At 43.8% G+C, this 16,197-nt stretch overlaps 1 protein-coding gene across 1 annotated transcript in view; it reads right to left on the bottom strand.

The window, feature by feature from the left end:
• The window catches only part of DLGAP4 (DLG associated protein 4), a 93,815-nt gene extending 77,949 nt beyond the window's left edge, over positions 1-15,866 (bottom strand). Inside the window, exons 1-3 of the mRNA XM_018557662.1 lie at positions 15,770-15,866; positions 7,623-8,679; positions 2,625-2,833 (exon numbers count right to left, since the gene is read on the bottom strand). Coding sequence (XP_018413164.1) covers positions 2,625-2,833; positions 7,623-8,621 — 1,208 coding nt within the window. The 5' untranslated portion in view covers positions 8,622-8,679; positions 15,770-15,866. The remainder of the gene's footprint in view (positions 1-2,624; positions 2,834-7,622; positions 8,680-15,769) is intronic.
• Positions 15,867-16,197: the final 331 nt, after the last annotated feature.

Genomic DNA, 16,197 nt, shown 5'->3' with positions numbered 1-16,197 from the left:
ATGTTGGCCCCTTGTACTGCAATGTCCTTTTATCTACAGATTTCCCTTACTGATCATCTCAGTGTTGATTGCCCAATATTTCATCCTAAAGACAAAAACATACTGCCCCTCATAAAATCAAATCCAATTCCATCAGGACCTGAAATAGGATGGTAGAAAGTAGAAACTGACTTGGGGATCTTTCAATAACTCAATGCGTAATGTATTGTGTTGTGAGTGATATATTTGAAGTCACACCTTGGATCCATGACCACAAATTGCCAACACTTGTTGACTCTCTTAGTGTTGACACGCTAGAACACCTGCAAAGTAGAAGTTAAACTTTTTTTAATATGGTTTGGATAGAGTAAAGGTGCCCATACACTGCACGATTCTCATACGAGAATCGCGGGAAATCCCGCGATCGTACGAGAATCGTGCAGTGTATGGAAGGCGTGCAACCGTTTCTACTGTACGGTCGCACGTCTTCCGTCGAACCAGCATGCTAGAAAACCCGCCGGGAATCGTACGATTCTCGGCGAGTTAGTGGCCTGCTGGTTCGACAACTGCCGAACGGGCCGGTGTGCGCACGCGAACACTGCCCATTTGCAGTGATCGTAAGCCCGCCCCTCATTACAGTCATCGTAAGTCCGCCCGTCAGGGGGGCGGGCTTGCGATGATCGAGAGTACGATCTGCCTTTCCAAGATGGGCAGATCGTACGTTTTTTAAGTACTTTACAACCATCGCAAGACTAAGGTCTTGCGATGGTTGTACAGTGTATGGCCACCTTTAGGAAGGGTTACAACTCCATCAGCTTTTTTTGCCATCTGTGTCTCATTAGAGAGATTTTCCTTCCCTTTCTGTCTGAAAGCCACAACAGGAAGTGAGAGGAAATGCCTCCAAAGAGAGGGAAATCTATGGGGGTGAGCAGTGTAGAACTAGTGTCCCCATTGGAAGATTTTGCTATCTATTCCTGTTCTGATGACAACTGAAAATTTGGGATTTTCTTTCACTTTCAGTGGTAACGATCACCAGGACAAATAGAGAAGGTGAATCTCCCTAAATGAGCCCATACACTGCACGATTTTCGTACGAGAATCGCCGGAAATCCCGCAATCGTACGATAATCGTGCAGTGTATGGAAGGCGTGCGACCGTTTCTACTGTACGGTCGCACGACTTTTGTATTTCGAGCATGTTGGAAAATTTTCGGCTGGTTTTTAACATGATCAAGAGATGACTGCCAAACGGGCCGGTGTGCCCCCTCAGGGGGGCGGGCTTGCGATGATTGCAAGTACGATCTGCCTGTCAAGGATGGGCAGATCGTACGTTTTTTAAATTATTTTACAACCCTCGCAAGATAAAAGTCTTGCAAGGGTTGTAAAGAGTATGGGCACCTTTACAGGGGACACAGATAGCAATAAAAACCTGGCAGGAGTTCTAATCCTTCTCCACTCTGTCCAAAACAAAACAAATCTTTTTTGCTTCAGTTGCACTTCAGAGGTCTATTGTTATAGTATAGATAGGTAATGTGGGTACAGAGCTGGAGCTCATTACATTGATCCCCATATGGATTATAAGATCTAGGGATTGTATCCGAAGACTCGTGTCTTACACAGGGATGTAATTTCACTCTCTGAAGCTGAATGGAGCAGTGATGTGGCAAAAGGAATGTAGGTATATGCATCTGAGGAGGTCTGCATTAAAATGATGGGCAAAATGATGGGCAAAGAACACAAGCATTTAACCCTTGCAGTGAGGGGGTAGCCCCACTGCAAGGGTTAAAATCAGCTATTACCGATCATCTGCAGCGTTGGCTCTCAGTAACCTTTGATGATCACGGTAGCTTCTTATAATACATATGTATTGTTCAACAGGGGCACATACAGTATGTATCAAAATATAGGGACAATTATGTTTTTTGACAGGTGGCACAGGCCAAGACTAAAGGTTGACAGAAAAAAAATAGCTGCTCACTTTGCATACTTATGCCTATAAAGACATGCTGGTAGGGTAATTGGCTCCATTCTAAATTGACCATTGTATGTGTGTATGTATGCATGTGAGATAGGGTCCTTAGTATGCTCCTTGAGGGCGGGGACTGATGTGGACACACACTATGTAAGTTTTGCTTAAACTGGTGGCACTATATACATACCTGTAATAATAAAACAAATAAATAAATATTACATTACATTACTTCTGTAGGTATCCCTGTTTGGAGAGCTCCTTAAAAGACAGGTGTATTTCTGCATATTGACCACTTGGTGGTGCTGATTATTCAAGCAAACCTGCATCTAAAGCTGGTGTGCCTCCTGGCCTCCTCAGGGGTCTCTCAAAATTTTGTGGTAGTGGGACTGTGATTTGAAGAGGCGATGAAGACTGATGTGAAGGGGGTTCCTGATGTAAAGGGGATTATTGATGTGAAAGGGGAAACTCTGATGTGAAAGTGGGGCTCCTGATGTGAAGGGGGGCTACCGATACAACACTTTTTGGTGTGTTTTTGCATTTGGTCGCCCTTAAAATCTATGTTTTAGACTGGGGTGTCTTAAGATTTTGCACACTTTTGAAGGGTGCCGTGACTAAAAAAGGTGGAGAAACACTGCCTTAGGGATGAAAATACTTAGTCATGGTGGTTTGGTTACCTCTGCGTGGTGCTCTCACTCAGTGACTGCTGTGTGGCCTTGAGGTAGCTCTGCCTCCTAGCTGCAGTTTTTGGGGATGGTTGTGGGCTCCCTTCTGAGTCCTCGCTGTCCACGTCCCCCATAGCCTTGATGTAGCTTCCGCTGCGCATTCGCCGGCATGGGATGTCATCATCCTTTATTGGGCCTCCAGTCCACTCCCCGCCTGGTACCTGTAAAACACATAGATGGTAAAAATACACATAGATTGGACAACTCAACAATAAGCTAAAACTGGAACTGAGTTATAAAAATGTATGAAATGGACAAGTGGGGGGTACTGCTGCAAGCAACCAATCACGGCATAGCTTTATTTGCTATTGTACATTAAATGTAAGATAGCTGGAGTTTAAATGGTCCGCAGCAAATAATTTTACTCTCTGCAGAACTGATCCCCGTTGTTCTTTTTCAACAAAGAAATGCAAGAAGCAGATCTAATATGGAAAGTGCAGTATACTTAAATCAGATTACTGAAAAATTAATTCTGATTGGTTGCTTTTTATACCTGTCTTAGCACTTTGCTTTTTTTTGGTTAACTTGATAAGTTTTTATGTCCGTAATAAGCTGCACCTATACCATATCAAAACTTCTTTATGCCTATCACCTACTCACCATTTAAAGAGGCACCCAGATCTTCAATGCAGATCCAGTACGTCTATTTATTCACGTACTTGTGGCAAATGCAAAACACAAGATACAACGTTTCGGGGGCTCACAGGATCCCCTTCATCAGGCAAGCAAGTGCTTGCCTGATGAAGGGGATCCTCATCAAGCAAGCAAGTTCTTGCCTGATGAAGGGGATCCTGTGAGACCCCGAAACGTTGTATCCTGTGTTTTGCATTTGCCACAAGTACGTGAATAAATAGACGTACCGGATTTGCTTTGGATTGCCGGTGTCCATCTTTTACTTTGACGGAAGCCACCCGTTGACACCTGCTGCACCCACTTTTTATCTCATGGAGCAGCGGTTCTGAGTGCGATGGGTACACGGACTGTATCCAGATCTTTAATGCAACACATGCCTTCAAGTAGTTATAATATTCTCACTCTTTAGAGTTCAACTGCCATACTGAATGGAATCAAGGATTTGCTACGAAGTAAAAAAATTAAATAAAATCTTAACTACTTTTTGATTCTCTGGTCAGTTTTTTCATGTGACAGGTATATTTTTAAGGACCCTTACCAAAAATAACTGGCATATAATAAATAACTGGTTAATAATAAAAATAATAATAATACAAATTGGATAACTATATTAGTTAATACATTGATTGTATTTGAGATATAGATTTTGTTTCTTTGTTCCTGAAGCCCTAATATTTTTTTCTACATTTACACACTGCTCAAGTTGTCCTGCAAAAGTGACAGTGACGGGGGTAAGGACAAACTATAACACTGCTAGGAGTGAACTTTTGTTCATATGGTATAATACACATACAGCTATCAGTATGCAATATTTTTTCATGATACTGCTCCTTTAAGATCTGGGTGGCAGCCATCCAGAAATGTAGGTACAGTGTGTAAAGAACTCATGCCAATTAAGGTTGTGTATACAGAACTTAACTGTGCATAAAGCGTATTGATTTTTTCCTGAATCTGAATATACGCCAACCCTTGAATTGTCATCTCAAGTTCACCTCATGTAAGCTTGAAGATTTGTACTACAGCTGCTTTCCAAAAGCTGGCGAGTTCTCTGTATTTTGGGGAAAACTACACTTTAATGCCAACTTGTCCAACCATTGCTTTTTCCACACAAGGCAGTTGAGCATTTATATTTAAAGGAGAACTATGGGCAGAGTGACATGCACTCATCCCCATAGTTAGTCCTGGTTTACGTTGAGCATTTTGTAGCGCTTTTTCTGCCCTAAAAAACGCTCCAAAGATCTGCCCCCCAAAAAAATCCCATTAATTTCTACGGCCCTGTTCACATCTGAGTGTTTCGTCACAAAAGGCAAAGCGCCAGTTGCTGGAAAAAGTACAGGAGCTTTTTTTTGGCAGCCCGTTTTGGCCCTATAGACTGAATAGGAAACGTCCGTTTGCTGTGTTTTTGCAAGCTTTTATGCACATTTTATACGCTTTTTTTTTAAAATTAACATTGATGAGCTACACTCTGCTCATAAAAACACACTTTTTGCCGTATGCACATAAAACGCGCATTAAAATGCTGAAAAATATGCATCAAAAACGCTGTCGGCTAGGTGTGAACCAGGCCTTAAGCCAGCGTGTGACAGTTGGACCTATAGATTGAGAACTGAGCGATCACAAACTGCTGCTCGCTCAACTCACAGCTTCTCCCTGCAGAGAGCGATGGATGTCAGTCATCCCTCCCTGCAGGGATTCTCCCCTCTCTGTTCCGCCAGCGCTGACTGGAGGGACAGACAGGGGAGGGGGCGGGCACAACTCTAGAGAGGGGGCGGGCGTCAGCATACTCTGTAGAAGGCAATAGCCCACTATATGATGAGTTTTGGGTCACAGGACATTACTAATTGTCGTCCTGTGATCCAAAATAGAAGTAAGGCCAAAAAAGGTTTGGCCATAGTTCTCTTATAATAGCATAATGAAAGCTGGCCATCCACTGCTCAAATTTCGAATCCTGCTGACTTGGCCGAAATTTGAGCAGTGGGTGGCACTAGTGGAAGTATGGGTTCATTTTTTGAAAGGGGGTTCAATCCTGTTCAATACTGTGAATAGGTAAAACATGAGTCTTAATTACCATATAAAAATATATATGCTATAGCCAAAATGTGTGGACATCACTAGACATTCTGGAGATCAGGTGCACAAAGCCAGGCCCATAAAAAGATGGTTTGATGAGTTTGGTGTGATGGAACTCAAGTGGCCTGCACAGAGCCCTGACCCTAACCCTACTGAACACTTTTGGGATTAACTGGAACGCTAACTGCAAACTAGTTCTTGTAATCCAACATCAGTACATGACCTCACAAATGCTCATTTTGCTAAATGGACACAAATTCCCATAGACACACCCCAAATATTTGTGGAAAGCTTTCCCAGAATTGTAGAGGCTGTTATAGCCACAAGGGAGGTCAACTTAATATTAAACCTAACTGCCGCTAACCACAGTGCATAACTGTAGTAAAAAGGAAAGTTAATGTCCGACCCAATACAGGTCCCTTTAGGTATAATTTCCTTTGAGTCCATTTAAGACCTCATTCCATTCTTTAAGACCTGATGATGGGGGATTGTTGTTGGCCCTGAAACAATTTGGCTGTTTTTTTTGCGAATGAATTACACACAATTTGGAGTTTGGAGTCTTTCACCTTTAGGTTGGCATATCTATACTTTGAGTTGCTTACGGGTACCCATTGAGGGAGGCCCGTTTCCTTGAGAGCTGCCTTGCCAGTGCCATCAGGGCCGTCCCTACAATTAGGCAACCTGGGACGGTTGCCTCAGGCAGCATCTCATTGGGGGTCAGCAGATGTTTGGGGGGGAAGAAGGGGTGTGGCCACAGTATCCCAGGTTGCAAAGAGCTCTCAGCAAACTGTGACACTTTGTCTGGCTTCCCACCCAGCTCACTGACGTCACTGGTTGAGCTCCTGGCAATCAGTGATGTCATTGAGCTGGGTGGGATGCCGGACAGAGCCGCTGACATCACAGCTCCCCCCACTGGAACGACCAGTTGGCCATAGCATCCCTGGCCCCCTCCACCCAGAACGACAATACACTGGCAGCACCCTACCCCAACACCCTCCCCATCGTGGCCTCAGGCGGCAAATAGTGTAGGGATAGCCCTGAGGCCACTGAGCTTATTTGAAAATTCACTTGTGTGTAATTGTCTGAATAAGCCTTGAAATCCCCTTGTCTCTTAAACATTTATTTGTGGAACTTAATATTAATGTTCATGGTTTTGGAAGGGGATTCTCATAAAGCTCATATAGAAGTGATGGCCAAGTGTGCACAGACTTTTGGACATATAGTGTACTATATATGTTGTTTTGGGGTTTTTGTTCAAATCCCTCACTTAATAATTAAAATAATTGAAACAATATCAACAAGCATATGATGCACATTTATATACTGTATGCTCTAAGTTCATCACTAATTGTAGTTCTACACTTGATTTAAAAATTGGAAGATATGAATGTATGAAACACCACTATCTGTCTCTACTATTAAAGGGACCTGTCATCACAGAGATTTGGCTACCAGTGTTGATTTGTCATTAAAGGTGCAAACTCTGCAGCTGTCATCCCATATTTGTTTCGCTACTTAGTGAGCCACTGGTTCAGAAAAAGTATGTGGCCTTTTAAGTCTAAACTCTCGACCTCCATATTTGTTCTAGGTCAACGGTTCGATGTGTCAGGAAGGAAAGACAAGCATTACAACCACAGTGCTTTAGAAAAAGTCAACAATGGCAGCTGCCCATTTTCTTTACTCCAGGCACAACATCTTTCATTTCCATAGCTACAGATTATTTAAATTAATTTTACTTTGCACCGAATGCCTTTGCAAACCCTGATATTGCATTGTATAAGTAGTGGTAACATCTTTACTGGGTTGCATATAGACTGTGCAGAGAGCAGGGCTGTGGTTGGAACCCAGCAGCCCTTATGAACTACAGGCTACAGAACACTACAGGGGTTGGATATAAGACCAGTCACCCTGCACAAGAAAAGAGAGCAGCGGTGACCAGTTTAATTGCAACAAACTCTTGTACAGAGGCAAAGTGCAAGAGATGTCTCCCAGATCTTTCAGTTACTGCAGCCCCCCACCCCCCAATTGCCTCTCCCACAAATACCAGCCAAGTTCATCAGACGTGTGTTCTGGTATGCCAATGGTCAGCATGGTATATGTGCACAGAGCAAGTGCTTCAAGAGGGAGGCCAGAAAAAAATGGACTACTTCTTCTAAACACTAGTGCGGTAGTAGAAATTACAGGCTCTCCTTCATCAGGGGTTCCCCCATATACAGCACGTGTGTGTGGTATGTGTATAATACCAACCTGCAGATACTGGTAGCTGAGGTCCTGGTGACAAGATTTGGACTTCAGTAATGCTTTGTCTATGGTGGACGATGCCTTCTGACACACCTCTCTGGCGTGGCTCAGTGTCAACGTTGACCAAGACCCTCTCTTTAGTGAGGCCGTCGAAATAGAAGGGACCCCCTCATGGGGTGCAGGCAGAGGGGATAGGGTGAGAGATGGAGGCTGGAAGGGTGTGAATTTGAGGTCATTATTGCTTTTGGACGCCTTCAACATGCTTTCACTGATAGTGTTATACCCGCTCAAAAAGTGTCTTGCTCCATGATCTGGGCGCCTTCCAAGAGTCATCATGCCGGCCGGATTACGGTAGCTTCCTGTATCACTGTCTAAGTTATCATCTGAACTCCACCAGCCAGAGACCCCTCCTCCTCGAGCCTGACCCTTGCCATCCCCCTTGCCTCGTTCTTTGCTTTTACTCCGTTTTGTTCCTTTAGTATCTTCTGATGACCCTTTCTTTCCATTTACACTGGCCCTTCCGCCGCCCTCAAGGGACTGGGATTTTGCAAAGAGTTTTTGAACCGAGTGGACGAGGTGCCGGATGCGTCCAGGGCTTTCACTGCGGTCCTTTCCCTCTGGGTCGCCCCGTTTGAACTGTAGAGTGCTAAAACCGTCTCTGTGAATTGGTAGCTGTTTCTCAAATTGGTCCAAAAGGCTTGCAGGAAGGCGGTTGATTTTGGCAGGTGGTGCATGGGGGGTAGGATATTGTGGAGTCTCCTCAGGAGGTTCATAATGGGAATTAAAGTGGATTCGGGGAAAGGTGCTACTGTTTGAGAGCTGGTTGTTGAGAGGGTACAGGCAGTCGGGGTGTAAAGAATTATCAGGGTATCGAGGTTCCGGAGGATAGGCCTCAGTGGAGCTGATCAGGTAAGGGGTCCGCTCTGATGCATTATATAAAGACTCTGGATGTGAGTCCAGGTTTCCGGACAGGTGCCGGCCACGGGCATCCCCCAGACCCTTCATTGCAGTCGGCACCTGCAGATCATCTCGTCACAGGTTGCTGATTCGGCTTTCAGAAGCCCTGGAAAAAAAAAGATCTGGATTTTACAGAATTCTAAGGTAACCTGATTTGGAACACCAAACAGAAGACATCTTTCAGTATGTAGAAATGCAACATATAATGCACACAGGCAGTATTTAATGGTTCTCAATTTTGGTAGGACCATCTGATGATCAAAAAGTGATCTTGTAACTAAAAAGTCTATTGATTGACTTGGGTATGTTGAACTAACAAACTATTGTACCCCCCAAAGAACAGAATGCATGGGTGCCTGCTTACCGAAAAACATTAACACATGCATGCCTTGATATGTGCTGCTAGTCCAGTGAAAACACATTTCATGGTCTACAAACATCAGACTGTCATCTACGGCTTTATTCAATAGAGAGCTTTTATTCTTAAGTGCTAATTCTTAAATGCTGTAACTCAGAGAAATCAATCAAAATTCACTCAGCTGTGGCCAAATCAGTACAAGATGGATTCTGATTGGTTGCTTTGTGTTAGTGCACTTAAGAATTGGCACTTAAGAATAAGAAATCCTTATTGATGTTCATAGCCATCTTCAAGCCAATACCCAATGGAGCCTGGATCTCTTCTTCAGCTGATGTTTCAAACCTGACAGATGATTGTTCCATGCTATGTTGGATCTTGGCGTTAATATAATAATTGTTTATTAGCTTGGACAAGCTCCCCTTTTTAAGGAAATTATTCCCTTTTAGATTGTAAGCCCTCAGGGGCAGAGCCCTCCTTACCATCTTGTCTTGATTTGTATTGTGATTGTAATGTCTTCCTTATATTGTAAAGCGCTGCGCAAACTGTTGGCGCTATATAAATCCTGTATAATAATAATAATATTTTGGGAGTATGCAGTAAAAGATAACTACACTTTCACTGCGCACCCTTCAGCTGTTGTTGTCCCTGCAGAGTGCACAAAAAAGGTCAAAAACTTAAAAAAAACCTGTATTTCTATATTGAACTTCTATAAGTCCTATCCCACTCCTAATAACCATATCCATCTAGAAGTTTGTAAACTTACATACTGAAGATTCCCATAGGATCTACTTCCTCAATGCACTGACACAAGTTCACTCAGCCCTGAGAATATGCACTTCCATATGTCACCACTCAGCATCTGAGCTTTCCACGATGTAACATCATCATTGCTTGCTGGAAGCAATGCATGATGGGATATGCAGTCTTGAGAAATGGAGATTGCATCACATCAAGCAGCAGGGAAAGAGATGCAAAGCAAACTAGGAATATAGGAATTTGTAGAAAGTGATGGGCAGAATGAAGTCAGCACTCACTACATAAAAGGGATTTTTTCAAGTTAGCTTTGATTGCATGATCAAAAACAACTCTAGTGTGTATCCCTTTTACAATGCTGATGTTAAACCAAAGAGCATGACCGCTCTGGAACGCACTGTTTGTGGTGTGAACCGACCCTAAATCCACCTTACTATGTGTGCTAGGGACTTTAGATTGTAAGCTCCTTGAGGCCAGGGACTAATGTAACATATTGCATAAATTGTAGGTATTATATAAATCCTAATAATAAAAAGTATATGAATTAGGGCTACACCGATTCCGGTTTTTCAGTATCAAATAGGAGTACCGATAGATAGATAGATAGATAGATAGATAGATAGATAGATAGATAGATAGATAGATATTAGGGCTGCGGAAATGAATGATTAATTCCTCAATTAATCGTTAATTTTTTTGATCGATTAAAATTCTTTTGATCGATTAAAATTCTTTTGATCGGTACTCACCTCTCCGCCGGCTTCCGGGAGTTCCGTCGGAGATCCGGTGACATCACGGACATCGACGTCACCGGACTCCTCCCCCTTCCCCAAGTGGCTCCTAACGAAGGGAAGGGGGGGAGTCCGGTGACGTCACGGACATTGACGTCACCGGACTCCCCCCCCCTTCCCTTCGTTAGCCGACGGAGCTATTGATTCCCTTATGTACTGCCATGTTTTGGTATCCTTAAAGTGAACCAGTATATGAGCAAGTCATATACTGCAATGTAGGAGGCTAGAGGAAAAAAAAAATACTTCCCTCGTTTGTCATTAAAATAGTTTAGGTGGGCTATTAATATCCAATTTGCACAGTCATCCGGCCAAACGAATGACCCTGAATGTTTATTTTGTGCGAATAGACCCAAAAACTAATGTTCTTAGATATCTTTTATTTTCTTGGGGAATATGTGTAATGTAATACAGGTTTTTCTGCAACTAGATGGAGCTCCTCAGCTCCACCTAGCAGAAAAGCCCTCAGATGGCTGTTTTGCCCACTAGTCTCTACCAAGTCGAACTAAGTGGATCTTTAGCATGTGATCGCTGTTATAACCAATCACAGCAATCACATAATACTGTTTACATTATTATTCCCTCCCCTTAGGCTGGGTTCACACCTAGGCGTATTGAATATGTGCGTTTGAGTGGGGCACGTGAGATTAATAACGTGCTGGATTAGTGTGATCCTAGTTCATTTTATTACTCCATTGCTGTGCTATATGTGTGTAGGCCAATGTAGTTGGATCTGTATGTTATATGTCGGTACTTGCCGATACCGAGTACCGATACTGGTACTCCCGCTAACTTGGAGCTGGCTTCCCGAGCAATCAGGAAGCCAGGCAGCATGCCATTAACCAGCTTCTTGATTGCATAGGAAACTGCTCAATGCTGATTGGCCGTTACTCGGCCAGTCGGAAGCCGGGCGGCGAGTCATTACCTTCCTCCTGGCATCCTGATTGCCCGGGAAGCTGGCTCCATGTTCCGTTGCGGCAGTGCCAGTCAGAGGAAATCTCCCTCTGACCAGAAGTTCCGGGAACGGGGGTACCGGAGCTTTTGAGCGGGTACGAGTACTCACCCAAATACTCAGTATCGGCACCAATACCAATACTGATATCAGTATTGGTGCATCCCTAATACATTTAATACCAAAATATGGAACATCAAGCACGTGAAAGTCACAAAAATGATGTTTATTACTACTATATAGTGTATTATGAATGAGTATATGCTCAGTGGAAATACATTATACTTTCCTGCCAACAAAGCTCTGTTGTATTAATACAATACAAGATGTATAACCCAATCACTGTGCTGTGCTATTGATCACGAAGCACAACATTTATATGTAACAAGCTCCCATGTAAAAAGTTTATTAACTGTTTTACAGAGCCAGCAATTAAATTAAATAAGAAGAAGTCATTCACATATCTATCTTTAAATATTTAAAGGTGAACTCCAGGCAGATACAAAAGATACAAATGAATGCAGCTCTGTATTAATAACTCATTAAACAGGATTTTCAAAAGTTAACCCATGCAGTGGAGCCACTCCTGCACTGCAAGGGTTAACTGCTCATTGTGGTCTAGGGGCGCATATAAATACTCATCAGATCCTCGATCCTGCCTGGCTTCCTAGACCGCTCCCTGCAGCCTCTTCTCCCCTGGGCTCCGGAGGTCTAATCCCTGCTGATGTCATTACTAGACATGTACATTTTTGTTTAGTTTCTAATGGATTTTCGTAGGAATTTCTTTAAATGTGAACATGCGGGTACATCCGAATTTCCTAATTTGAACGCGTCCAAACGTCCGTTTAACACAATTCGGATCCGTCCGAATTTCATTCAAAACTAGACTAAATCGAACGTGGGACTGTTCTCTGGCCAATCAGATTTTTTTGGGGCTGTTGGGGGTTGCATTACAGGCAAGGTCACGTGAAAATTCGGATATTTTTGAAATGAAACTTCGGATGGTTCAGAAATCAGAGTAAGGTACCAAATCAAATTTCGGATCAAAAATACAAAAGAAATAAAAATCTGAATCAATCCGAAATGAATTGTTTTTTTGGGGGGTTACATGCCTAGTCATCACATGTATGCAAGGCCCATTCACTTGCATTAGACATGAGGACGCAGAAGGACATACCACCGCTGCAGGATCGAGGATTGTGTGAGTGTATCTTCTTTATCCCATTCCCTAGACCAAAACTAACAGACACCCCTTGCAGTGCGGGGGTAGCCCTACTGCAAGGGTTCATTTTGGCAAATCCTGGAGATTTGCTTTAAACTTATTTTTCAAATGCAACTAGTGTAAGTACCTGAATTTGTCTTGGTATCAGCCTCTTACAATCCTCTATACCAGTGGTTCTCAACCTGTGTAACCTCAGGACCCACATTTGTCGTTGGTCATTAAGTCGCAACCCAAGTCGCACGGCAATGGATATACGGAATTAGGGTACCACGCGTTCCAGTGCGGGCATACGAGCATTGCTTGTACAGCTCCCTTGGGTGCCATGGTGCCCTCTAGAGGAGCTGGGAGCCAGAATGTGATGTCACTCCGGTCCAGGCACCTCTATTGGACATGTGAGGGAGCTGTAAGAAATGCAGGTATGGATGGAGCTCCCTTGCAGCCATAGCCCCATCCCATCCCACCTAAAGCTGACACTTGGCACTGGGCAGCATATTTTGAATGGCTGCTCAGTGCGAGAAATGACAGTGCTGCACTAGGGGGAGGCAGAGGAGCCTCTCACCTAGAAAAGTGGAATGCGGCGACCCACTGAACACGGGGTCGTGACCCACTTTTAGGTTACAACCCACCAGTTGAGAACCAAGGCTCTATACGGCAGTTCTCAGACTTTGGAGGCGGAGTGAGGACAGGACTAGTTATGAATGGCCTGCAAATGAGTGAGAAATGAATGAGCAGAGGGATTCCCTTATCAGTCTTTTGCTACTCCTTTACTGACCAGTCAGCTAGCTGGGGGTAAAGAGAGGACACTACTGAATTCCGATGTCATCCACCTGGCTGTGCTGTGTTGTGGGACTGTGCACATCTCGGATTGGACGGGAATACAAATTCTTTGAAAGGTTCATTTTCTATATTTCTAATGTTTGCCTGGAGTTCATCTTTAAAATCAAAGATTCCCCTGATAATTTTCTATATCTCATGCAGTCTGGTTACATAGATGCTTTCCCCTTGCGCCCCTCGTCTGTCTCTCAGTCTGTTCTCTGGTTTGTCAGAGCCTCGCCCTCATATCCATGTATTGTCTCTTCTTATATCACTGTCCTTGTGACTATGCCTCTCTCGCCCATCCCTGGCTCCGGATTAGAGATAAGAACATTGATAGAAATTACAGTTTCTCTCCTCTCACCCCCTCCACGTGTTTCCTATAAGATGGGCAGAAGGGAGCGCTCCCCAGTGCCAGGGATCATACACCCACAATCGTAACGGCTTAATCAGGATATTAATCTTCCCAGTTTAACCTTTCTGATTGAGGTGTGTAGCTATCACTGCATCTCCTCCGGCTCTGCTTCCTCTCTGCTATACGCTTATCTGGAAATCAACACCGGTGTTTCTGTAGCATGCAGAGATATGTATCACTCTGCCCTTGTTCATAATGGACAGGGCGAGATATCACCTTTCCTCGCCATAGGAATAAATAGACCTATCCGGAGTGATATATCTATTCTTTAGATCAGGGGTAGGCAACTTCAGCTACAAATCATATCATGCCTCTGCTTTTGGGAGTCATGCCTGTGGCTGCTGCCACAGTCTTGCAATGGCTCATGGGCTCAGATAAGTCTTGAGGGGGAACGCTCTTCTGGCCGTCTCTCCTTATTCTCTGTCCTGGCTGTCTTTCCTCACTCTCTCTCTTGGCTGTCTCTCTTCACTCTCCCTCCTGGCTTTCTCTCCTCGCTCTCCCTCCTGGCTGTCTCTCTTCTCTCCCCTGGCACAGCTATCCTTCTACTATCCATTTCCATAATCTGCACCATAATCCACGCGCTTGTCATAATTGTTTGGGATGCAACATGTTAATACTGGAATACATTCACACAGCAGCTGGCAGCGTTTAATTTTGGACTGTGTTCTAGTTGAATGTGTCAAGGGATATAACCTTGTTCCAAATACCAAGACGTACACTTCTACCGTGCCTCCTGCGTTTACGTTCTTCCATGTCCACCCCAAATAGGATTCTGCGCTTCATTATTTAAATCCCCGAAAGAAAACTCCAATGAAATAAAAATTTTAAAACGCCATTTGCATGCGGCCATAACAACAACTGCCTGAAAATATTTTATTGGTCATGGTATCGTCCACCTTTGTTGTGTACTGTAGTTGCTTCCACTTAAGATTAAAGTTTAGGGTTGAGCCATAAAGCCGCAGCATGACCATTACATTACTAAAGCCTTGAAGAGAACCTGCTCATGTGACCTGTCAAAGTCACGTGATCATGTGACCTGTCAAAGTCACATGATCAGCTCTCAGCCGGGGTGGGCATACTCCGGCCCTCCAGCTGTGGTGAAACTATAAATACCATTACACCACTGCTTCTGGGAGTCCTGCCTGTGTCTGTTAGTCAGTCTTGCAGTGCCTCATGGGACTTGTAGTTCCACAACAGCTAAAGGGATGAGGTTTGGCTACCAATAGTATAGCAGCACTGGTGTCAAGGGTCTTGAAAAAAGCCGGACTGAGCACCATTGAAATGTTGATAATAAAATTCTAGTGCTTTGACTTATCCCTGCTGCTCGTGTGTGCCTCTATACCTACTTTGGAGAGTATACTGTATATAATATTGGTATTTATATAGCGCCCACAATTTACACTGCGCTTTTACTGCACATTCACATCAGTCCCAATAATAATAAAAAATAATAATAATAATGATTGTATTATTTAATAATCAATATGAGGATTGAAAAACAGTTAAATTGTGAGCCTAATAATGAGAGCTATAACGGAGGATGCTGAAGTGCTCATTGCTGCGCTGCATGTGAAACCCATAAAACCCATCAGTTCCAGTTGAATGGAAGCTCCCCCCATAAAACCCATCAGTTCCAGTTGAATTCTGAGCTGCACCTGCGTTTGCCCCCCAAAAATGCCAAGCGTGTCAGAGAGCTTCAACAGCCTCAGAGATCTTTTCTATTAACACTCTGCAAAAAGACAATCAGCGGCAGTTCCTTCCAATGGACACCGGCCTGCGCGTTAACTGGTGTCCCTATTTCCAGCTGAAAGTGGAAGCCCTCTTTAAGAGATATCTGCGGTTTCACATGCAGACACTTTTCATCCATTCCGCCATTCTCCTCCTGATTGACGTACCTGTGTTCCATGGATTTTTCCATCTTCTTTTTGTCGCCTGTTCTCTTCCCTCTGCAAACCCTCTGCTTATTTTTTAGCCTGCAAGACATAAAATAAGTAAGCGGGTTGAGTAGAAGACGGGAGGTAGGAGACATGAAAGAGAAGATTGAGCAAGAGAGAGAGAGAGAGATTGTGATGCTGCCAGGACACAGAACAGGATCCAGAGCGCAGAGCTTGAGAGAGGAAATAAGCTGGGTGCAATCAAACAGCGACGAGGATTGAAGGACCCTAAGCCAAAGATGAAAATGACTGGAATTCTAGAGGAAATGTGTGTGGATGGGAGATGTAAAGCGGCAGCACAAGAAAAAAAATCAGAACACCGAACACACAGACACTTCCAGCCCGGGGACACAAATAAAGGGCCATTTCACCTAATTTGGGGTGCGTGT

The sequence above is a fragment of the Nanorana parkeri genome, unplaced genomic scaffold (genome assembly GCF_000935625.1).
Source record: "Nanorana parkeri isolate BGI_ZX_2015 unplaced genomic scaffold, ASM93562v1 scaffold295, whole genome shotgun sequence".
Lineage (NCBI taxonomy): Eukaryota > Metazoa > Chordata > Amphibia > Anura > Dicroglossidae > Nanorana > Nanorana parkeri.
This window is presented reverse-complemented; position numbering and strand designations above follow the sequence as displayed.